The 24,447-nt window shown below is 41.5% G+C and overlaps 1 protein-coding gene across 1 annotated transcript in view; it reads right to left on the reverse strand.

Annotated features, from left to right (window-relative positions):
* Positions 1-24,447, reverse strand: part of HERPUD2 (HERPUD family member 2) — a 610,195-nt gene that overhangs the window by 56,126 nt on the left and 529,622 nt on the right. The window contains exon 7 of the mRNA XM_044065094.1: positions 16,995-17,115. Coding sequence (XP_043921029.1) covers positions 16,995-17,115 — 121 coding nt within the window. The remainder of the gene's footprint in view (positions 1-16,994; positions 17,116-24,447) is intronic.

A 24,447-nucleotide genomic window follows, 5' to 3' on the forward strand; every position in this document is an offset into this window, starting at 1 on the left:
TGAAATTCGATAATTAAGGCTTTTTAACTCAGAGATGCAAATGACAAAATGAATACCTGCTAAAAAACAATGATGTCCATGAAAAAAGTAATTCTGTTGAAGATGTAGGCTTGAAGCACGGAAAGGTGTTTTTCCAAAGTATAAAATCAATATCTCAATGAGGCAAGACATGCAATGGGTAAACAAATAAGGGTAGCTATAGGTTAAATGGACTTAGAGAAATACCCAAGGCATGCATCAAAGCTTTGTACTGAAGGACCAGGTGTGTTGCAATTAAAATAGGGTTTTAAACACCTTGTAAAATATCAAAGATTTGTTTTCCCTTTATCCACATATACCTGTAGAGAAGATTACCATGAAGAAACTAGTGAGAAGTGGAAAGGAAACAGTCGTGTAGTTAGCTAGAGAAAGTGGAGATCTGGGCGAGTTCTCCTAGGGGTGTTATTTCAACAAGAATTTCTGAAGCAAGAAATAGATGAAACTGATGGAAGCATGGGTAGCCATCTCTCTAAGCAACAATGGGACAATCACAATTACTGTTACCACTCTTTTTAGATTAAAAGATAAAATTTATATTCAGAAGCACTGTGGAAGAGACATTGAGCAGGCCCCTGGTAAAACACACGGTAATCTGTAATTGCTCTTGTGGAAGAAATTAGGATGGAATACTCTGACATTAGTAGGAAGGCAAAAAGACTAGGTGAGATGACCTCACTTCCTTAATATAATTTCTGTCGACTAGGGTATTTGGGATCATTCAATGGCATTGGGCTACATCTACAATTAGCTAGGCAACTAGATTTCCCTGGAAAATGAACTATATATAAAATTCTTTTGGACTTGAAGGCTTGTAAGACAATCCCAGGGCCTCTTTGCAGACAATTCCTCCCTGCATACGTCTCAACCTCTCAGCACACGAAATCCGGAAAAAGCCAAAATTAATGTGAGTGACGAAGGGGAAAAAAACAGGGACAGATTTTAAACATTGCTTCTAGAAACACCAAAAGATGCAAGGGTAACAGGTTTTGTGTCAGTATGCATTTTTCTGAAGGACATGAAGTCTGAAACTCTAATTTGTCATTATTTACTAACTTCAATCTTCAATGATTTGCCAGAAAACCATATTTTATGAGTAACAAATCTGGACAACTGTGCAGTATGCTTCCCTGGTGTTTAATGTGCCACACTACTGTCATGCTATTCAATGAATGGCCTTGTGGAATTCAGCTCCGCAGAGAAAGGAGTGATGCTTTCATCTCTAGGAAACTGATGTGAAATTTCAATTCTTGACTGGACCACAGTTCCAGTGTCTTGTGACCTTGACAATGTCTTCCCAAGGACAAAGCATCTACTGCAAGCATGACTTTAGAAAGAGGAAGTACAGAGGGTTGCCTATTAAGACACTGTTTGTGCAAATCTACAAACATATCTTCCATGATATCTTGAAAGTACATGATAATGATCCTGAATGTTAAATTAAATGGATCTGAGTTCTAGGACCACTGACATCTGAAGGGATACTTTAGAACCATTGTGTAGAATCTGGCATGCTTTACCATAATTATCAAAATCACTAAAGGTCCTAGAGCCCTAACATATGGTCCAGACCAAAGAAGTACTGACAGATAAATGCAAATCATGTAAACAAACCATACAAAAGATGTGCATTTTTCTAAGGAAAATAAATATCCAACATGCTTTGATATTCAAGGAACAGTATATGGCTGGAGTTAAGGAGTGAAAGATATGTAACAAACTCTCTACAGTGTAAGACAATGTAATGGCTTCTCTGTCAAACTGGAATACCTGCACATGGTAGGGATGGGGTGGGGATACAAGAAAAGTACATTACAAGACAACATTTGGCTATCATGTCTTTTATCCACACATGGTAGTGATCCTGAACATTCCTCTGAAGCAACTCCATTTGGGGGTGCTTTTGATGGGACTCAGGAACTGCTGTTAACAGCCTGTGGCCTCCATGAAAATGCCAATGACCTGTGTCTCTGAGCAAATGTTTCTTTTGGAATCTAGTAGAAGAAATATGCTGGGATTTATGACAGTCTTGCTGTAAGAGCTGTAGACTTTGGTAGACACATGGTTTCCCCTTATTTCTCTGCTTTCCCAAGGACAATGTAGAAGTTGAAATCTCACATGTGCAGCAGTAAGGGTTTTCCCCTACTCATTCATAGATTTGAAAGAATCATAAACTGAAGGTTTAAATAACAAACTATCTTTGAAAAAATGAATCAGTAAAGTCTGTCTGGATGTTTATAACATATGGATGTACAAAACAGCCCAGCAGTGCAGACACATGACTATACCAAATACTATCACCCTAGCAGACAAATCTAATATGCCGAGTCTGCCACTAGGATCACTGGAGTTCCACATCTGAATGCGATGGAGGCCTGGACTTTAGTCACTCTCTTAGAGGAATCTGTCAGACTCATCCAAAATACCCCATAAAGTACAGTATCACCTGCAGATAATACAACAGCCCCACAAACACAGCGGAGAATACAAACAAGCACTATTCCAGTTTTTTCAAAGCCCATGACTCCTGCTCTGGGAGGAGTATACCTGGAAACTAAGGAACATGGTTGTCTGTCATGGGTGCTGACAATATAATGATACCATACTTGGAGTCTCTGCCCACAGTATGCAGTATTTTGTTGGTCAAAATATTCAGTCCACCATGCTTGGAATAAGGTTCGCGGTATTAGAGAGTAAGAATATGCAGTTAACTGCATCCCGAAAGGCATCCACCAAGGATGGGACTGCCCAAGAGGCCTGTTTTGCAGCTCTACACAGTTTCTGAGGCTATCTTTGGTATGTGGGGGGTGGGACAGGGTTAGCTGACCATATTACTCTCTCATGCGCGAGTTTCATTACCCACCAACACCAGGGAGCCTGCAGTGATGAAGGAGATACAATCCCTTTTAAACTACCTACACATTCAGAAATAGAAACCAATTTGGTGTCTCAAAGTACAGTTGTCTACACTTACCATAAATGTAGATGTTCGAGTGTATTCACTGTTGCAGTCATTACATTTGGGTAATCTGCTGGCAGGTTGCCCTCAGTCGACCTGAATTCCAAAGTCTTGGGTCCTGCTTCGGCTGCTGTCTTCTCTTCCATGACCTCAGGTCGTTAGGGGTATAAAATATGCAGCCGACGCCATTTTCTTTAGTTTTTCTTGCCCCCAAAAAGGTAGCAACATTTTATATATAAATATATATATATATATATATATATATATATATATATATATGTTTGTATGTATACATCAATATAAACTTTACCTTCATCTACAAGTAAATACACCACATAGGTTGTAGAAGATAGAAAAAGAAAGATAAACTTCAGAATGACAGGGGGATGGCGGGAGGGTAACCTGGACTGCAACAGTGAATACACTCGAACATCTACATTTATGGTAAGTGTACACAACTGTACTACATTCTTCGTGTTTCACTGTTGCAGTCATTTCATTTGGGTAGAATCCCAAAGATATGGTTGGGAGGCTGGAGCTAAACAGCATTAGGTGCGGCTATAAGGCCCTGCAGCACTGCAGTGGCAAAGCCTGCCCTGGACTTAGAGTAGAGAGGCAAATGGTAATGCTTTGTAAAGGTGTGAACAGAACTCCAAGTAGCAGCCTCTAAAATGTCTTTGGTTGGTACTCCTCTGAGAAAGGCTGCTGAAGTAGCTGCAGCTCTAGTGGAATGAGACCTAATGCCCTTGGGCACAGGTTTACCATGGTGTAAGTAGCAGAAACGGATGCAGTGGCTTATCCACTTTGAAATTGTCTGCATTGAAATAGACTTTCCTTCTGATCCTGCAGCATATGACACTAGTAATTGCTCAGTTTTTCTTAGAGCTTTTGTCCTGCTCAAGTAGAATCTTAGCTGTCTGTGTACGTCCAAGGAATGCAGGATTCTCTCCCCCTTGTTCTGTGGATTTGGATAAAAAGTTGGCAGATGAACTGTTTGGTTGAGAGCCACACTGGAAACCACCTTAGGCATAAAAGTAGGATTTGTCCTTAGAGACATCCTGTCTGGGTAAAAGATGATAAAAGGCTCTACAGCCATGAGGGCCTGTAGCTCTGAAACTCTTCTTGCTGAAGTAAATGCTAGTAGCAGAGCTGTTTTCCATGATAAGAACTTTACATCAGCAGTAGCAGCCGGTTCAAATGGAGGCAGGGTGAGCTTTTCCAACACATAATTGAGGTCCCATGCAGGTAATGGTGATCTTCTAGGAGGCCTTAAATTTTTGGCTCCTCTAAGATACTGCTTTAGTAAAGGATGAGAAAAGATTGGTGGCTCTGTACTGTAATGAGCTGAAATGGCAGAGGCATGGATTTTGATTGATGAGAAAGATAGGCCTTTGTCAAGCATCTCAGTTAAGTATTGTAATATCTGAGGAATATTTGGTTGTGTGCTGTATCAGTTCCTTGTGCTTGATTCCAAGCGCAGAATCTCTTCCATTTATCAGCATAAGATTTTCTAGTACTAGGCCTCCTGACTTCCAAAATGACATCCATCACAGCTTTACTGAGAGGTGTTGTTTGTATGACTACATGATTAGCCATGCTGCCAGGTTCAGAGTCTGTAGTTGATTGTGCAGGATCTGACTGTTTTGCTGGGACAGTAGCTGTGGTCTTTGAGGCAAGGTCCAAGTTGAGTATAGAGTCAAGTTCCTTAGGATTGGGTACCAGTATTGGCGTGGCCAGTCTGGGGCAATTAATATCATCTTTGGCTTCTCTTGTCTGACTTTTAGGAGGACCTTGGGTAGAAGAGGCAGAGGAGGAAAGGCGTAAACTGATAGGTTTTTCCAACTGAAGGATAGGGCGTCCACTTTCCATGCTTGTCTGTGATAAGTCCTTGTGCAGAATCTTTTCAATTGATAATTTTGACGAGAAGCAAATAGATCTATGACTGGGCTCCCCCATTTCTCTGTTATCATGCTGAAGACTTGTGGATTTAGTTTCCACTCATGAGGATCCATAACGTTTCTGCTTAAATTGTCTGCCAGAGTGTTTTGTTTTCCTGGCAGGAATTGAGCTTGAAGATGTATTTGGTAGATCAAAGCTGCATCCCACAGTGCCATGGCTAATCTGCAAAGGGGGTACACGTGTGTGCCCCCTTGCTTATTTATATACCACATGACTGTGGTGTTGTCCGTCTTTATCAGTAGTTGTCCAGGATGAAATAAGTCCTTGAAGGCTGTTAGGGCATTTAGAACAGCTAGCATCTCTTTCTGGTTGATATGTAGATGCATTTGTTTTGGTGCCCATAAGCCCTAAATGCATCTTCCTGCCATGTGGGCCCCCCCAGGCATAATCTGATGCATCTATTGTTAAGGTTTGGCTGGCAGGGGGTAGAGTGAAGGGCAGTCCCATGTTTTGGTGACATGCCTTTGCCCACCATAGAAACCCCTGTTGCAGGCAGGGAATGAGAGGAATCATCATTTCCAGACTGTGTGAATGTTGACTCCATAAACTTTTTAGGTACCACTGAAGTTTCCTCATATGCAGTCTTGCATATGGAATTAGTAGGATGCAGGACGCCATGAAGCCCAGAGCCTGCAGAATTTGTCTTGCAGAAGACTGTTTTTTTGTTGACATCAGTTCGAAATAAGCAGTCAGCTGCCTTTGCTTGTATGGTGTGAGGTAAGCCATCTGGGCAGTTGTATCCAAGTTTGCACCCAGGAATGTTATTTTTTGAGAGGGTACCAGTTGTGATTTCTTTTCACTTATTGTGTACCCTAGGCAAGTTAGAAGCCTTTTCACAAACGTCAGGTGTCGAAGAAGAGTGTCCTTGTTCTCTGCTTGAATGAGACAGTCGTCCAAGTAAGGATATATTTGTATACTTCTTTGTCTGCAAAATGCAATTACTGGTGCCAGGCACTTTGTAAAGACCCTGGGCGTAGTAGATAAGCCAAAGGGCAGTGCAGAAAATTGGTAATGCATTAAGCCAGTCTTGAATCTGAGGTATCTTCTGCACGACTGTCTTATTGGGACATGCAGGTATGCCCCTTTTAGGTCTAAAGTCACCAGCCAAGCATTCTTGCCCAGCATGGGCAGAAGCTGCTGCAAAGTCAGCATTTTGAATTTTGGAATGTCCTGGTATTTGTTCAAAATCGATAAATCCAGTATTGGCTGCCAGGCCTTGTCCTTTCTGGGTACCAAGAACAGTCTGGAGTAAAAACCTTGTCCTTTTTCTTGTTCTGGTACTGTCTGAATGGCCCCCATATCCATGAGGGACATAACTTGTTTCTGTGCTTCTGCTCATTGATTTTTTGGCAGATCTGGCCAATCATTTGCCATTGGCAGAGTGTGAAAATAGAATCTGTATATCCCTGTGATACGATGTTTAGTGCCCATTTGTCCTGGGTTATTACCTGACAATTTTGAGCAAAACGTGCTAATTTTTCCCCTGTGGGTGCTACCAAAAGATAAGTGTTTGGGGTAGGCAGAGGGAAGTCATTGGGACTGCTTTCTATAGGTTTGCGCTTTATCTCCTCCAGATTTGGAGGTGGAAGCGCCCCATCGCTTTGACCTGTAAGAATCCTGCGCCTGGTATCTGGAAACCTTAAGGCGTCTGGACTTGCCCCTTTGAGCTCTGTCTGACACAGGAAAGGACCATTTTTTGTAGACCAGTGTCTACTGAATCATGGTGGCTGCACTTGTAAGAAGTCTAACAGTTTGCATAGACTTTGCTTTGTCTTCCATTTTCTTTAAAACCTCTTCTGCCTTAACACCAAACGTAGAATCATGCTGTAAAGGTGCATCTAGCAATTTAGCTTTAACATGATCAGGCAAATTTTGTTCCTTTAACCAGGCATGCCTCCTAATCACAGATCCAGTAACTGCGGCCCTGCAGGAAGCCTCTAAGGAATCAAAACCACATTGCAAAGTATGCGTTCCAACTTGTTCAGCTGCATGCAAGAATTCATGCAATTCTTTTATTTTCTGCACATTCTGAAATCAACATCATTTTCTGTTTCAGCAATCCCATAACATGTTGTTGGTACTTAAGCATATGAAATTGACAGTTTAAGGCCCTGATTGCCAAGGTTGCAGATGTATAAACCTTTTTTTCCCCATCTGTCTAGTGCCCTTGAATCTCTGTCAGAGGGGGTAGGATTTTTTTGCTGTTGAGGCCTTAACTCCCTTTGGACCCTGTGAAATAGTTTCAGGATCAGCAGCAGGGTTTCTAAATAAAAATTTATGAGAGTCAGGGACCCTGTAATATCTGTCAGGCAATCTGGGAGCTGGAAGTAAGGAGTCAGGGGTCAAGCTTGACTCAGAAAAGACGTCATCCACAATGTCTAAAACAGGGGGAATGGCTAAAGGCTTGTGCTGAGGGAGAAGGAAATCCCTGAGCCTCTTTTTTGATTCTGAGAAATCTTGACTCTCCCAGTAAAAATGCTCCCTCAAAGTATGCAAGGTTTCTCCAAATGAATAATCCTCAGGAGGAGATGCAGATGGAATAGACTCCTCAGCATCAGAATCCTCATAGGGAGGTAAAGACAATTCCTGATCAGAAGAGAAATCAGAAGAAACAGAAACCTGATCTGAAGATTCATAGTCAGTGTCTTGCCTAGGTCTCTTATCTGGAGGGGGATGGGTACCCCTGATCAAGGTAATAAGGTCTTCAGCCATTTTGATCATCTGTTTTTTAGGCATAGAGGCCTGTGCACGTGGCTCGTGCGTAATTTTTTTAGTTTTAGAAGTTGCTTTTGCCTTTGGTTTTGCAGCTGTCGTCGGTTTGATATACAAATGTTGAGGTCTGAATACACCCTCAGAAGCCGGTGCCTGCTCAGTGGCTCTGGACCCATCCGAGGGAGATACATCCGTCGGTCCAATACCTTGAGTATCTTGCGGCATGCCGGACTCCACATGGGTGTTGGCAGAGGCCTGCGACTCGAAGGTAGCAGGTATCAGGGGCTGCGAAAGCACCTCACTGAGTACCGGCGAACCGGCAACTGGCTTAGGAGAAGCTTCGTCATTGGTTTTGAATCTCGACTGCCTTTCTCTGTCCTTTTCTTTGTGCTTTTTATACACTCCGGTAGTTGGATTGCTATCAGACGACATTTCTGGGTAGTCAAATCTGTTTCCAAAACACTTTGATGCAAAAATATACCGGTGCTTAATAGTGCGTTGGTTAAATCTAGCACAAAAAGTACAGTTTTGTACCTACCATAAATGTAGATGTTCGAGGATCCACATTGCTGCAGTCCTAACTATTGGGTAGTCCGCTGTCCAGTCGGCCCGAATACCAAAGTATATGGCTGACGTCGGTCAGGGCGCATTAGACTGACATCAGTACGTCAGGGTACTAATGCGCATGACCGACGTCATATCCTCAGTCTTTTCTTGCCCCAGATGTCAGAAGACCCTGAAAAGATAAGGCCAAAACCAAAAACTCCAAACATACCTGCACCAAAAATATGTACAATATATACAAAATTACCAGAATATAACCTCACCTACACAACCACCCCTAAACACAGAGGGAAGGAGGAGAGTATTGACTGCAGCAATGTGGATCCTCGAACATCTACATTTATGGTAGGTACAAAACTGTACTATGTTCTTCATTCCACATTGCTGCAGTCCTAACTATTGGGTAGAATCCCAAAGCAGAGGTAAGGGAGGCTGGCAAATCATAAGGAAGCAGGAACTGACAACATGCCTTGCAAAATAGCTGTGGCAAAACCAGCCCTAGACTTAGAGTAGAGAGGAAGGTGATAATGCTTAGAGAAAGTATGCACTGAACTCCAAGTAGCTGCCTCCAAAATATCCTTAGTCGCCACCCCCCTTAGAAATGCTGTTGAAGTGGCAGTAGCCCTAGTGGAATGAGGCCTAATCCCAGCTGGAATCTCCTTGCCATGATGGGAATAACAAAATGCAATGCAAAACCCAATCCACCTAGAAATGGTTTGTTTTGACACAGGCTTGCCCTGCCAACCCAAAGCAAAAGAAACAAACAACTGCTGAGACTGCCTAAAATCCTTAGTCCTGCTCAAATAATAACGCAATTGCCTGTGTACATCTAAAGTGTGCAAAATCTTTTCCCTTTATTTTGGGGATCTGCATAAAAAGTAGGCAAATTAATAGTTTGGTTTAAAGCCACACTAGAAACCACCTTAGGCATAAAGGAAGGATTAGTACGAAGATACCCTATCCTTATGAAAAATCAAAAGGCTCTACCCATAAGGGCCTGCAACTCAGAAACCCTTCTTGCAGAAGTAATGGCCAACAAAAAAGCAGTCTTCCATGACAAGTATTTCAATTCAGCATTAGCCGCAGGCTCAAAAGGTTGTAGAGTAAGTTTCTCCAACACAAAATTGAGATCCCAAGCAGGAGTAGGAGCTCTACGTGGGGGTCTTATATTCTTTGCCCTCTAAGAAATTGCTTGAACAAAGGATCACGAAAACAAAGGTGGGTCACAATCATAGTGAGCTGAAATTGCTGCAGCATGAATCTTAATGGAAGGGAAAGACAAACCTTTGTCCAATAACTCAGTAAGATATTGAAGAGCCACACTCAAATTAGGCTCAGAAATCTCCAAATTGTTTGCTGCACTCCAAAATAAAAATCTCTTCCATTTTTCTCGTACACTTTCCTTGTACTAGGCCTTCTGGCTTCCATAATCACATTTAAAACTTGTTGAGGAAGTTGAGACCTGCTGTCTTTCAAAACAGAATATGCCAGGCTGTTAGATGAAGAGAGTGAAGCTTGACATTGAGCAGGTGACCGTTCCTCTGAGACAACAGGTGTGGAATCAAAGGTAAAGGCCATGGAGGCTTCCTTACCAGACTCCTCAGTAATGGGTACCAGTGCTGCCGAGGCCAATCTGGAGCTATTAAAATCATCCTTGGCTTGTCTTGTCTGACCTTTAGAAGCACCTTTGGGAGAAGAGGCAGAGGTGGAAAAGCATACACATGAAGATTTTTCCAACTGAAAGAAAGAGCATCCACTTTCCAAGCTGTGTGATGAAACCTCTTTGTGCAAAACTTTGGCAGCTGGTGGTTTAGTGGAGAAGCGAACAGATCTATGTCTGGAGTTCCCCATGACACTGTCAATTTTGAAATACATGAAGATCCAGTTTCCACTCGTGGGGATCCATGATTTGTCTGCTTAACACATCTGCTAAGGAGTTCTGTGCTCCCGGCAGAAACCTTGCCTGAAGAGTTAGTTGCAAGCTGAGCGCAGTCTCCCATAAAATCATTGCTTGCCTGCACAATGGGTAAGAATGTGTTCCCCCTTGTTTGTTGATGTACCACATGACAGTTGTGTTGTCTGTTAGAATCAACACCTGTCCTGGCAGAAGTAACTCCTTGAAAGCCATTAATGCAAACTGGACTGCTAACATCTCTTTCATGTTGATATGTAGATGCTGTAGTTTGGCAGGCCACTTGTCTTGTATCCACTTTCCATTTAGATGAGCTCCCCAAGCAATGTCTGAGGCATCTGTCGTTAGAATCTGACTCGCCTCTGGCCGGGTCACAGAGAGTCCCTTGTTTAGGTGACATTCCTGAGCCCACCACAAAAATTCCTTTTGAATGCAAGGTATTATTTGAATGACAGTGTCCAAATCCTGGCAGTGCTGTGTCCATACATTTTGAGATACCATTGTAGCTTCCTCATATGCAGTTTGGCATTGGGAAGCACCAGAATACAAGATGCCATGAACCCTAAGGCTTGAAGGACTGTCCTTGCAGTCAGCCCGGACTGAAGAGATAGTTGATGGAAGTAACTGGAAAGATTCTTTTGTTTGTCCGGGGTTAAAAGGCCATATGGGCTGCTGTATTCAGACTCACACCCAGAAAGCACATGTATTGGGAGTGTACTAGACTGGACTTTATTTCGCTCACAGAATACCCTAGGCATCTTAGCACTGCTATGACATAATCCAAATGCTGTAGTAGGTCTCCCTTTTCTTGAGCTAGAATCAGGCAGTCGCCCAAGTAAGGATAGATTTGAATTCCTTTTAGCCTGAAGTAAGCAATCACTGGAGCCAGAACCTTTGTGAATACTCTGGGCAGTGGATAAGCCAAAGGGCAATGCAGAGAACTGATAATGAGAATTTCCAGCTCGAAAACGCAGATACTTCCTGCAACTTAGTCTTATAGGCACATGAAGGTAAGCTTCCTTGAGATCTAAAGTTACCATCCAGTGATCTTTGCCCAGCAGAGGTAAAAGCTGTTGTAACGTCAACATTTTGAACTTGGGAATGTCCAGATAAGTGTTGAGGATAGATAAATCCAAAATTGGTCTCCACGTGTTCCCCTTCTTCGTACTAGGAACAGGCGAGAATAAAATCCTAGGCCCCTTTCTGGCACAGGAACTGGCTGAATGGCCCCTATTTGGAGCAACAGAGAAATTTGCTTGTGAGCCTCTTTTCTTTGTAGAGGAGGAATGTCTGGCATGCCTTTGAAAGGAGGCAAGGTATGGAAATAAAACCTGTAACCGTGGTGAATGATATCCAGAACCCATCTGTCTTGGGTAATTAAATCCCAATTTTCTTTGAAAAGAGACAGCCTTCCTCCCAAAGGTGCTGCCAGGCGAGAATGTACTGGCAGCTGAAAAGGCAGGTCATTGGGTCTGCTTTACGAAGGACTGACCCCTGCCCTCACCAGAAGTCTGAGCAGGGGAACTCCTGTCCTAGGCCTAAAAGAACCTTGAGCTCTACCCCTACCACGCCTAGACCTACCCCTAGACTGGGAATCATAAGCAGGATAAGTCCATCCCTTAGTAGGCCAATTTCTACTAAACTTGGAGGCTGCACCTGCAAAAATCCTCAACAGTTTGCATAGACTTAGCCTTGTCCTCCATTTTCTTTAAAACTGCTTCCACAGGCTAACCAAACAACACATCAGACTGCAAAGGAGCATCCAAAATCCTTGTTTTAACATGCTCAGCTAAATTCTGATCTCTCAACCAGGCATGCCTACGAAGAACAGAACCAGTGGCAGCCACCCTCGAGGAGGCCTGCACAGCATCAAAACCACACTGCAAGGAATGTTTACCCACCTGTTCAGACACATGAACTAAATCCTGCAACTCCTTACACTCAATACCTTCTGCCAGAGCATCCACCTTAGATTTCAATTGTGAAAGGAGGTAATTCTGATATTTTAACATGTGAAACTGACAATTCAACCTCATGGCTAAAGTGGAAGAAGTATACACTTTCTTTCCCCATCTATCCAAAGCCCTTGCCTCTTTATCAGGAGGAACAGGATTTTTAACAACAGAGGCCTTCACACCTTTAGGCCCCTGAGAGACAGTTTCGGGTCTGCCCTAGGACTCTTAAAAGATACTTATGAGCTTCAGGCACCCTATAGTACCTATCCGTTTAACTGGGGCAGGAGGCAAAGAATCAGGATTCAGAGAAGCCTCTGCAAAACATCTTCCACCACATTCAGAACAGGAGGTATAGCTAAAGGCCTATGCTGGGGTAAAAACAAGAATTCCCTAAGCCTCTTCCTGGAATCAGAGAAATCTTGACCTTCCCATTTAAAATGCTCCCTCATGGAATGCAGAGTCTCTGAAAATGAAAAATCCTCAGGAGGAGAAGCTGAAGGAGTAGAATCATCCACATCAGAATCAGAGTAAAGAGGATACTCCTGCAAGTCTTCAGCAAGACTCAGAAGCCTCCGAACATTGCTCAAAACTCTCAAACTCAGGGTCCATCCTAGGCCTCTTATCAGGAGGGGGCATAGAACCTCTAATCATAGTAATCAAATCCTCTGCCATTTTAAGCATATGTTTCTTAGGCAAAGACCCTGAAGCACTAGGAGAAACCCCCACCGTAGCTAAACTTGGCCTGCCTCTCAAGGAAGCCTTGGAAACAGAAGGAGGCTCTAACCACCTTAGGAAGAGAAGGAAGAACAGCCACCTGAGAAGCCCCTCAGCCTGGCCTACTTCCTGAGAGGATACATCCTGTAACAGTAAAGTCTCTCCTGAGACTCCAAAGAAACACCTGGCAGAACCTCCGGCCCCACTGAGCCTCCTAAAGAACCTACGCCCGGGACAGTCGGTTCTTCCACTCTAGGCTTTGCTGCTTTGTCCTTGTGCTTTTTGGCCGAAGCAGGCGTCGGAGCATCCGACGGCATTTTATAATTACAACGCTTCCCAAAAACTAACCTGGCACAGTCTAACCTTCTCTTAATAGTGCGTTTGTTAAATCTAGCACAAGAGCGGCATCCAACAACGTCGTGCTCAGGCCCTAAACAAGGTATACACAAAGTATGGTAATCCCTATGAGGTATCTGTTTCCCACAAGAAATACAGTTATTCACTTTTTCTGACATCCGGTTAAAGACTGAGGCAAAGGAAAACCAAAATATTCCCCAACGGGGTACTTAGCCAACTTTGATTCGGTCTGAAACTCTGACTTCAGAAACTTTCAGAACGCCAACCTGCACTTGCAAAATTGCTTCTGCATCGGACCATGCGGCAAAAAAGACTGAGGATATGACGTCGGTCATGCGCATTAGTACCCTGATGTACTGACGTCAGTCTAATGCGCCCTGACCGACGTCAGCCATATACTTTGGTATTCGGGCCGACTGGACAGCGGACTACCCAATAGTTAGGACTGCAGCAATGTGGAATGAAGAACATCTGACAGCCAGGCATGTTGTGATCAGGGCCTAGGCAAGGAATACAGTATAAATGGAAATCCTCATGAGGTATTTGCTTCCCACAAGTAATGCAATTATTAACTTTTTCTGACACTGGTAAAAAGCAAGAAAAAAGTTTCCCCAACGGGGTACTTAGCTTTAGTGAAGACTTCGGTTCTGATACTCAAACTCGAATATTTCAGTAGTCGGCCGACCGGCACTTGCAAAATGCTTCTGCTTCGGGCACCGCGCGGCAAGAAAGACAAAAGAAAATGGCGTCGGCTGCATGTTTTACACCCCTGACAACCTGACGTCATGGAAGAGAAGACAGCAACCGACACAGGACCCAAGACTTTAGAATTCGGGCCGACTGAGGGCAACCTGCCAGCAGATTACCCAAATGTAATGACTGCAATAGTTAAACACGAAGAACATCTAGCTTTTTATAGACTTTTCATGGACTTTCCAGTCACAGGTGATTCTAATACAGAGGTGGCTGAAGGCGTTTGCAACTGTTCATGGTGTACAGTAGAAGGAGGAACAGAACTGGGGACTGATTAGGATAATGAAAACTTTAACAGAGAGGGTTAAGATCTTTGCTGAGGCAGGAAGGCTGGTATCTCCCAAGAAGCAGCTAAATCAGTAAAACAGCCAATGATTGGCAATGCAAAACCTGATTATGTCAGTGCTGCTTCCTTGATACACTGTGGAAGATGTGTTAATGCTTGCATTGCTGCTTTGAAAAAATAATGATGGCTCCTGAAAAGTAGACAACTGTGGAGCAGACATACTGCTGACCAGTGCTAGGAGGCTTGATAGTAGGTAGACAGACATAAGGCCAACATCTTGAGTACTGATGTTATGTAAGGAGACATGGGATAGGCCATTAAGAAGAAAGACACTATTGTGATCAGTGCTGAGTATGTTAAAAACAGTGGGGTAGACACTACTGGGGCCAGTGCCTGATAGAGTGACATTAGTTGAACTGACTTTTGTGGGAAAGGTATGTGCATCAGGAAGGACAGGAACCAGGGTCTAATGCCCTATAAAGGAATGGGCCTCCCGTTTTTAAAATGGGAGTATCCACCTGTCATGATCAATTTCCAGATGGATTGGATCCACAACACTAATGGTGGAAGTCCAAAATGGGCACCAGTCAGGGGCAAAATGTAAGAGGAGAGATAAAGCCAAAGGTTCATGGCTTGCTTGGAGAGAGTCCAACATAAGCAGGGGTCTCAATCACAATCAGTGGTAGGAGCAAATGTTTTGCATAATTAGTTTTTTAATATTCCCTAAATTCTAGGTCAGGAAACATGCTGACCAAGGGTACTTTTTGCTGCTCTTGAGAGAACCTTTACAACCTCGATGTAAAAATTTGCAAGATCTAGAAGTAAGCTCTGCGGTGTTAGGAAAGGAAGACAAGGGCCTTTGTTCTAGTCTCTAAGAGGAAACTGTTTTAAAGGACCTTTCTTCACCAACTTTTAGCAGAATCTTTAAAATACTTGTAGAACACAACCATGTCATGACAGGCACTTAAACAAATCCCCTTGTAAAAACATATCTGAAGTATTTGTTTGACACAGGGGCATGTACTTATCAAATAATTAGCTTCAGAAAGGTAAAAGCCAGTGTGAGAGGTAGGCTGCTAACAAAGGTTTAAAGAAAAATAAGGAGATACAATTTTAATATAATATGTAAATGAAAGCAAGAAAAAAAATATTACAAACATGAAGTAAAACTCAAGAGTTTTTTCCTCATTTCTTAATCACAAAACCCCACAGCAGTCTATGGTCATTCAATACAACTAGAATCTAGTACATTATACACGTTCAAGAAGAGGGTCAGCAACCTGGGAAAACGTGGGCCTAGATTGGTACCAACATCTCCCTCTTCCTGCTAATGGAACTCTTTGAAACATAATTAATACATCCCCCTGCTTCAAGGATTCATTTTTATCATTTGTAGAGCGTTTCATTTTTTCGGATTCACTGCAAAAGCAAACTATAGTTTATGGTCTATTTCTTAACAACAGGCACATCTGACACATATTCCTTTGAAAAGGACTTTGGCAACTAAGAATAAAAAATGTAAATTTGAATGATGGCACTTTAGCCACTGCCCTTTTAAGGCAGTATTCTGCATCATTTCAGCCAAAAACTGAAAATGTTTTAATTTTCTCATTGTTCAACTTTCTTCTGCCAGTATTTTCCATAAATTATTTGAGTTCATAATATTTCTCTAAGAAACAGCTTCTTTTCCTTCTAGTTTAAGCTTTTCAGCAAGAAAAAATGCTTTCAATGCCTTACGTCAACAATGTAAGAATTTATTATATTATTTAATAATTTACTTATTTTTATTACTAATATCATTATGTATTTAAGCCTTAAACATCTCACTGTATTAATTACTTAGAATACGCAAAGCTCTGCACAACTGGAACAAGCAATTTACCTACACAAACTTGTTAACTAACCTCACTGCAGAAATTCATCACTCAACAGAAAACTCACAAACTTGAGTACAATACCATTTTCTCAGAATAAAAGAAAGCAAGTCTTTAATATATGAACTCATTAGGAAATTTCTGCAAAAAAAAAAAAAAAAGCCTGTGAGATCTAAAAAAAAAAAAAAAAAAAATGACCACAACTTTCAAAACCGTACTGCACTGTACTTGCATGACACTTGCACTTCATGATGCCATTAAAGCTACAGCATAAGACAGGTGTCAGATTTGCACAGTGGGTGTCTGACAACTGAAAAACTGGTCTGATCTCAGCCGGTATCACTTTAAAGGAAGGCTAGATGTTATGAATACATTACAAGTGCCCTGCATTAAGGAAAATCTCAAATAGCTGTTTTCATCAACTAAAATCTTTAGAAGCTGCATTTTTTTAATTAAAAGTTGGTTTGCCCTCTTGTAAAATACTGCTGAAAGCAGTTAAAGTCAATATGGAGTAACCATTTAAATGAGTAAAGTTTGGGCTGGGGCAGCATAGTACTATTTTCAGATATGTTAAAAGAAAAAGGCAAATCCAGTTTGATGAAATGCCCTAATAAAAAACCTGAAAACAACACAATGTGATACCATGTAAACTACTGAAGGAAGCCATTTTCAGTATGTTAACATAGACAACTCTCTCCTTGGCAAATATCAAAGAATAATGCAGTACAGCTATCAACTCGAAATACTCCTGACTCCTATAATGGTGTCCACTCCAACAATTGAATAGGGGGGGGAAGGGAGAGGAACTAAAACGCAAGGAAAACAAAATTGTGTAGTTGAATTCACTTCATCTTATAAATGCAAAAGTTAGACTTGGTAATTCTGTTTCAACTCCATGTTTTTTGCAGCTTACCATTTCATGCATTTCTACATTGCGGTCAGGTTCCTGCCCATCATTATTGACTTCTGCAACTGGCTCATTGGCTGCTTGTTGTCCTCCATCTTGCCTAAATGGAAACCAGCCAGCCTGATGCCTATTTAAAGGAAAAAAAAAATGAACACTTATCTACATATGTACTGCACATATCACCAACAACAGATATACACTTCCTGTGCATACAAGTTTCTCACTGTAATACTTAAATTACTATTACTTTTTTAGCCGTCATGTGCTTTGCTCCTATGGGCTACATGCTGTGCATGTTGTAATTATCATTCCAATGTACTGTTGTAACATGCATTATTCAACTGTACAAATCTTGTGATGCACCTTCTATATTGCAAAGTGATGTGTTCTTCTACTGTATTTGCCTATTTGGCTTGAATTGCAGATCAAAAGGGTCCCGCACCATTCCACAAACCCAATTAACAAGCATTAAATAAATACAGATTTTTATAATTATCTACTAAGGTCAATCTTTTTCAGTGCTACACATTTCACCTTCAGGATTCTCTCTAACTTACTTTAAATGGATAATGTGATAACTTCACCTATTAACAACATGCTTTACTTAATAATAATACACCAAACCATGCTGAGCTTACTATTAACCACTTGATGGTCATGCCCCTGATACTCAACATTTCAAGCTTCTTTTGCTACATGTCTAGAAAGGAATGTAGCTCTAAAATGGTCTGACACATTTTCATGAAACTAGGTAGGAAGAAACTTAAGTATCCAACACAGGGAGAACATGCAGATTTCAATTTCTGGCCAGGAAATTGGCCGTTTGGGCAGTGTTTCCATATCTTTCAACTTTCTGGTTTAAAAGCCCGCGTTTGTGCTTGTTTCCCGCCTTTCCTTTAACTAGTCTAGTCCAGATACAGAGTTGCTATATCCAGGACTGTTTGTAAACTTCTGAGCCCCCAAGCCTTTCTGTGTTGGAGGGAAGCCTTCTAGCTTATCAGTGGGAGTGGTAAGAATTAGGTGGCCTATCTACCTCAAGAGGAGTGGTTTCCGGCCCAGAAATTGTAGTTTATTGGCTGTTTGGACAGTTTTTTCCATCTCTTTCAAGTTTCCGGATTAAAAGCCCGCATTTGTGCTTGTTTTCCCACCTTTCCTGTAACTAGTCTAGTCCAGATACAGATTTGCTATATCCAGGATTGTTTGTAGGCTTCTGAGCCCCCAAGCCTTTCTGTGTTGGAGGGAAGCCTTCTAGCTTATCAGTGGGAGTGGTAAGAATTATGTGGCCTATCTACCACAAGAGGAGTGGTTTCCGGCCCAGAAATTGTAGTTTATTGGCTGCTTGGGCCGTTTTTTTCCCATCTATTTCAAGTTTCCGGATTAAAAGCCTGCATTTGTGCTTGTTTTCCCACCTTTCCTGTAACTAGTCTAGTCCAGATACAGATTTGCTATATCCAGGACTGTTTTGCAACATTCTTAGCAGTGCCAAAGTCTGCTCTTCAATTTTTTTCCCTTAGATCTGCTAGTTTTTTTCCTCTCCTGCACTTTTACTAGCTTATTAATCTAGCACGCCACCAGACTTCTTGTAGCAATTATTGTAGCAGACAAAATGCTACCAGCACTAAATGTTCTATGAGGAAACAGCTCCAGTACTTATTATTAATGCCCACCCCTCCAGGCATATCTAAAGGTGAGTTCCCTATTAACTTGGCGAACTTGGGCATCCTGAGGCAATGCAGCAACTGCCTCATGTACACTGACAACCATCTCCTCTTACCTGCCAACATTCAGACTTGCGAGAGATGCACTTATATATCCAAACTGGAAGGCACGCACTTTCCAGCCAAGACCGGAATAGCTGGTCAAGAGGAGAAGGTCAGCACTTGCACCACACCACATGGAACACATAGCCCTCCAGAACACACACCAGCACTGCCTTTACATAAAAACACAAACCAAACACCCACCTTCACGGAGGCTGTCAATAAAAATCTACCCAAACAGCAGAGACTTCCAAGGCAGAAATGCACTTGAATACCACAACACAACACTAATCACGAGGCACATAACTCTACTAAACAGTGTGCCACTCAACCAAAGCCCTTAAGGCACAACAAAATGTCCAGCACACTAGTCATAGGTGACTCGGTAGTGAGGCACACTGATGTCCCACTCACTAGGTTGAACAAGAAGAAAGCAACAGTCAGCTGCCTGTCAGGTGCCAGGATCCGCCACATAACGCATGCACTCAGGTCCCTCAACAACAGGTACAAATATGGCATTGTGTATGTGGGTGTGAATGACCTGAGAAATACCTCCCTGGACTAGATGAAAAGAGACATGGAGGAGCTCTCGGATTATGTAGCTGTGACGGATCCACACAGTCTACCAGTTTTTGTTATGCCTCGAGCCACATATCAATTGTGTATGTTTAATTATTGCTAGATTGATTATTGCTAGATTTTGATATGCCACTACCTCACTATATGCTGCTAATATTGTAACAATACAATATGCTTAAGAGCAGGCCTTGCTCACTGATTACTGGTATTACTGAACTTTTATTAACCTATAAGTTGTTTATCAGCTTAAAAGATGTTTACCAGAATGTGGGGATTTCAAAGAGGAACTATATCACAAGTTTGAGAGCTAACTGTTCTTTGAAAAAAGGAAGTAAGGCACAAGACCAGACATTACGAGACTTGTTTACAACTTAGGAAATGATCTGCAATTTTCTAAAATATTCCATCAACTCATGATGAGCTTGTAATGTCATATTTTCTACAATATTCCATCAACTCATGATGAGCTTGTGATCAATAGGTCATTAGTTGAACCTGTTGATCCTGTTGTTTGTTCAAGACTATAAAAGCTCAAAGGCTAAAATGGAAATCATCATCATCCGGATTTGATCACAGCACCAGCCTGAACTGAGCTTAGAGACATTTTGCCAGTGTCGGCCTTGCTTTGACTGAACAGATAGCTGCACTGAATAAGATTGAAGTCTCTCTATCAGTGGCAAAGATGATTTTGTTTATGCATATGCTTGTAAGTACATGATCTATTAGTTTTTCTGTTTATTTAGTATTAGTTTTACTGTTTATTTAGTAAGTTTTTGTTTAATAAATTAAGTTTGAGCCTTGGTGTCTTGTGTCATTTCTAATCCTGTATTAACCTCAGACTTTAAAGTAATGGACTAGTTCAGTAGCCCAGGCAGGTAAAACCCTAGTCCTGAGCAGCATCCTACCATCACCCAGAATGATACCACAGTAAAAGCAGAAAATGATTGATTCCAACAATTGGCTAAGTTTCTGGTGTCACTCTAAGGGGTTCCAGTATCTGTCTGCCTGGGATGACATGAGTGACAGACCTCGATGCTTTGCCAGAGATGGCCTGCATCTGTCACCCCTGGGCTTCCGGATACTGGCCAAGGCACTTGCCACCCCTATAGTACCTTTTTAGGCGGTGTTCCAAAGACCAAATTACCACCATAACAGCTACAAACAAATGCAATCTGAGGGTCATGCTGCTCAACGCTAGAAGTCTAAATCTCAAAATGCACTCACTCGAAGCACTCCTCAAAATGGAGAACATCAACATTTGTGCTGTAACAGAGACCTGGTTTAAAACAGCAAAAAGCACCCCTGCACTACCAGGCTATAACTCATTCCGCACCTTTCAGTCCCGGAACTTGGACCGAAGCCCCAAGGGCGGTGGTGTTTCCATATTCATAAAGGATGCGCACACCTCCAAACTGGTAGCCCAACATAACACATCAGAGATACTTCAGGTGCAGCTAACACTGGGTAAGACAGAGATTCCAGTCGTAGCCTGCTATAGATCCCCAACCATGTCCCAAGACTCACACTCCACATTCCTAAGCACCCTGGTGAATATTAGGGTCCAACATAACACTCTCACACTGGGCGACTTCAACTACCGCCCCATTAACTGGGAAAACTACTCATGTACCAATACACTCGTCTAACGTTTCCTGGAATTCATTAATTCAAATGCCCTGGACCAGCTCGTTCTTACACCCACTAGAGGTAGCAACATCCTTGATCTGGTCATTACTAACATGGGCGACCACTGCTCTACACCAATAGTCAACTCCTCCCTGGTTAGATCCAACCACAAACTAATCACCTTGGAAAATACACATCCCTCCCACCACTGCCCCCCCCCCTCACCCCCTGCAAAGGCAACCACCATGAAAAACTTCTCCAAGGCTCCTAAAACAGAGGTGTCTAACTCCATGGCAACCATGCAAATGGAGAATGGTTGCATGACTGCCGAATCATACATCAATGCACTATACGAACACGTACACAAATGCATGGATCTCGCCGTACCCAATAGAACCAAGACACACTCTTCCAAAAAAAGGAAGCCAATTTGGTGGTCCCCTACCACAACAAATTCTACAACAGAAGGAGGAAACTGATGCGGAATAAGGTGAAGCCCCAAGACTGGCAAAACTCCCTTATCAGCCTCAACAAAAAGTTGAGATCCCTCGTCAAATCCCCTACAGCTAGCTATGCAAACAGGACTGAGGCAGATAGCAAAGAACCACAAGGCCTTCTGTAGTTATGTAAAATAATCTCCACGGCAATACCCAGATTTGCTCTGAGCTACTGCATAATGATACTTCCTATACCGAGCCAAGAGACATTACCAATATACTGGCCAACAGATTCATTGCCAACTTTACCTCCCCCCAAAGGACCAATCACAATACCAGTATATTGCCAGACACCCAGTATTACTGCTGCACAAGTTAAAACAGCACTGTCCAAGGCCAAGAATACAGCTTCTATGGGCCCTGACAACATCCCTGGCTGTGTTCTACATGAACTACAGAGTGAACTGGCACCTCACCTGTGTGCCCTGTTCAACCACAGCCTCATCTCGGGCTTTGTCCCTACCGAATGGCGCACTTCTACAGTCATCCCTCTCCACAAAGGAGGAGCGATTACAGACCCGGGGAACTATCGCCCCATTAGCCTGACGAGCCTGATATGCAAAGCTATGGAATGCATCATTATGGACCTAATAAACAAGGATATAGGGAATCTCCAAATTCTGGATCCCACACAGTCTGGTTTTGGTTTTCGAAGGGTAGATAATGCCTGCTCAACCTGGTCGACATCTTTGAGTCAATCATCAGAGCTGTGGATGAAGGCAAGATGGTTCATACAGCCTATCTTGATCTGGCCAAGGCCTTTGATACCATTCCCCACTCAGGAATCATAGAAAAACTCTGCACCACACGTTCCAGAGACCTCTACCTCATTACCACAAACAGCAGAACATGCTGGAGGGACAGGTTTATAACCCAGAAATTGCCCATGCTATGGAATAAACTTCCCACACATGTCAAACAGAGCACCTCACTGGTCCTCTTCAAGAGAAATCTTGATGAGTGGATGGGAAATAGAAAATTCACCCCAGGGATCACTCCAGTGGTGAATCAGAAGATCTGGCACTGGGTCCAGATGCCACGGCTGCACCAAAAGGTGAGATGGAGGAACGGAACCAAACTTGTCGAGGCCAGTAAGGGCAATGAGAATCAATTTGGCTCTCAAACGGTAGCTTTCTGGATAACTTGAGGGATCAGAGGAAATGGAGGAAGGCATAAAGAAGTCCCTGGGGCCAATCCTGGGTCAGAGCGTCTCTGGGGGATGGCCTGGAAGAGGGAGGAGAGGGATGAAGTCTGGGCATTTGCTGTTTTGGGGAGTAGCAAAAAGATCGCAACATGGACGACCCCATTCCAGAAAAATCTCTTCCGCTATAGATTGCTTGAGAGACCACTCGTGAGGCATGAGAATAGCTCTGCTCAATCTGTCCGCTAAATGTTGGTTTTCCCAGGGATATGCGTTGCTACCAGAAACCGATGAGAGGAGATCGCCCATTGCCATAGTCTGAGCTTCGACACAAGGGTAGGACTTGGTTCCGCCCTGTTTGTTGATATACCAAACTACAGACATGTTGTCTGTGTGGACTGCAATTGTCCCTACGGGAAGAAAGTCGTTGAGGGCTTGCAACGTTAAAAGCACTGCTCTCATCTCCAGGACATTTATGTGCAGGTGGTACTCGAGCGGTTGCCACGTCCATGAACCATCCTGCCCTGATAATGACCCCCACCCGATCAGGGAGGCATCCGTGGTGACAGTGGCTATCGGGGATGGGGTACAAAGTGTCTGCCTTGGTGAACCTGGGGAGATGTGATCCACCAAGCAAGATGATCTTTGCAAGTCTGTGTCACCAGAATCTGGTGACCATTGGAAGTTGTTGGTGACCACTGTGTGAACAGCATCCACTGAAGAAGGCATGTAGAAGCGAGCCAGGGAAGAAGAGTAATGGCGCAGCCATGAGGCCTAATACCTTTAGAACCATTCTGGCCTGTACTTTCTTGTTGGCTAGAATGATCCTGACATGACTTTGAATGTCTGAAACTCTTTGATCTGTAAGGGTAGCTGACATCCGAACAGTGTTTAAGTTTGCCTATGAAAGTAATAGACTGGCAGGGCGATAAGGATGACTTTTGAGTTGATCGAGATGCCCAAATGAGAACAAAGCTTTATTGTGTAATCCCTGGCTTGAATAAGCTGATGCCTGGTGGTGGCTGAAAGGAGCCAGTCGTCGAGAATCGGAAACACCTGGAATCCTTGACGTCTCAGGTGAGCCGTGACCACTGCCATGCAAAAAAAAAAAAAAAAAAAAAAAAAAAAAAAAAAAAAAAAAAAAAAAAAAAAAAAAAAAAAAAAAAAAAAAAAAAAAAAAAAAAAAAAAAAAAAAAAAAAAAAAAAAAAAAAAAAAAAAAAAAAAAAAAAAAAAAAAAAAAAAAAAAAAAAAAAAAAAAAAAAAAAAAAAAAAAAAAAAAAAAAAAAAAAAAAAAAAAAAAAAAAAAAAAAAAAAAAAAAAAAAAAAAAAAAAAAAAAAAAAAAAAAAAAAAAAAAAAAAAAAAAAAAAAAAAAAAAAAAAAAAAAAAAAAAAAAAAAAAAAAAAAAAAAAAAAAAAAAAAAAAAAAAAAAAAAAAAAAAAAAAAAAAAAAAAAAAAAAAAAAAAAAAAAAAAAAAAAAAAAAAAAAAAAAAAAAAAAAAAAAAAAAAAAAAAAAAAAAAAAAAAAAAAAAAAAAAAAAAAAAAAAAAAAAAAAAAAAAAAAAAAAAAAAAAAAAAAAAAAAAAAAAAAAAAAAAAAAAAAAAAAAAAAAAAAAAAAAAAAAAAAAAAAAAAAAAAAAAAAAAAAAAAAAAAAAAAAAAAAAAAAAAAAAAAAAAAAAAAAAAAAAAAAAAAAAAAAAAAAAAAAAAAAAAAAAAAAAAAAAAAAAAAAAAAAAAAAAAAAAAAAAAAAAAAAAAAAAAAAAAAAAAAAAAAAAAAAAAAAAAAAAAAAAAAAAAAAAAAAAAAAAAAAAAAAAAAAAAAAAAAAAAAAAAAAAAAAAAAAAAAAAAAAAAAAAAA

This window comes from Protopterus annectens, chromosome 3.part0 (genome assembly GCF_019279795.1).
Source record: "Protopterus annectens isolate FY-2018-M chromosome 3.part0, PAN1.0, whole genome shotgun sequence".
Taxonomy (NCBI): Eukaryota; Metazoa; Chordata; order Ceratodontiformes; family Protopteridae; genus Protopterus; species Protopterus annectens.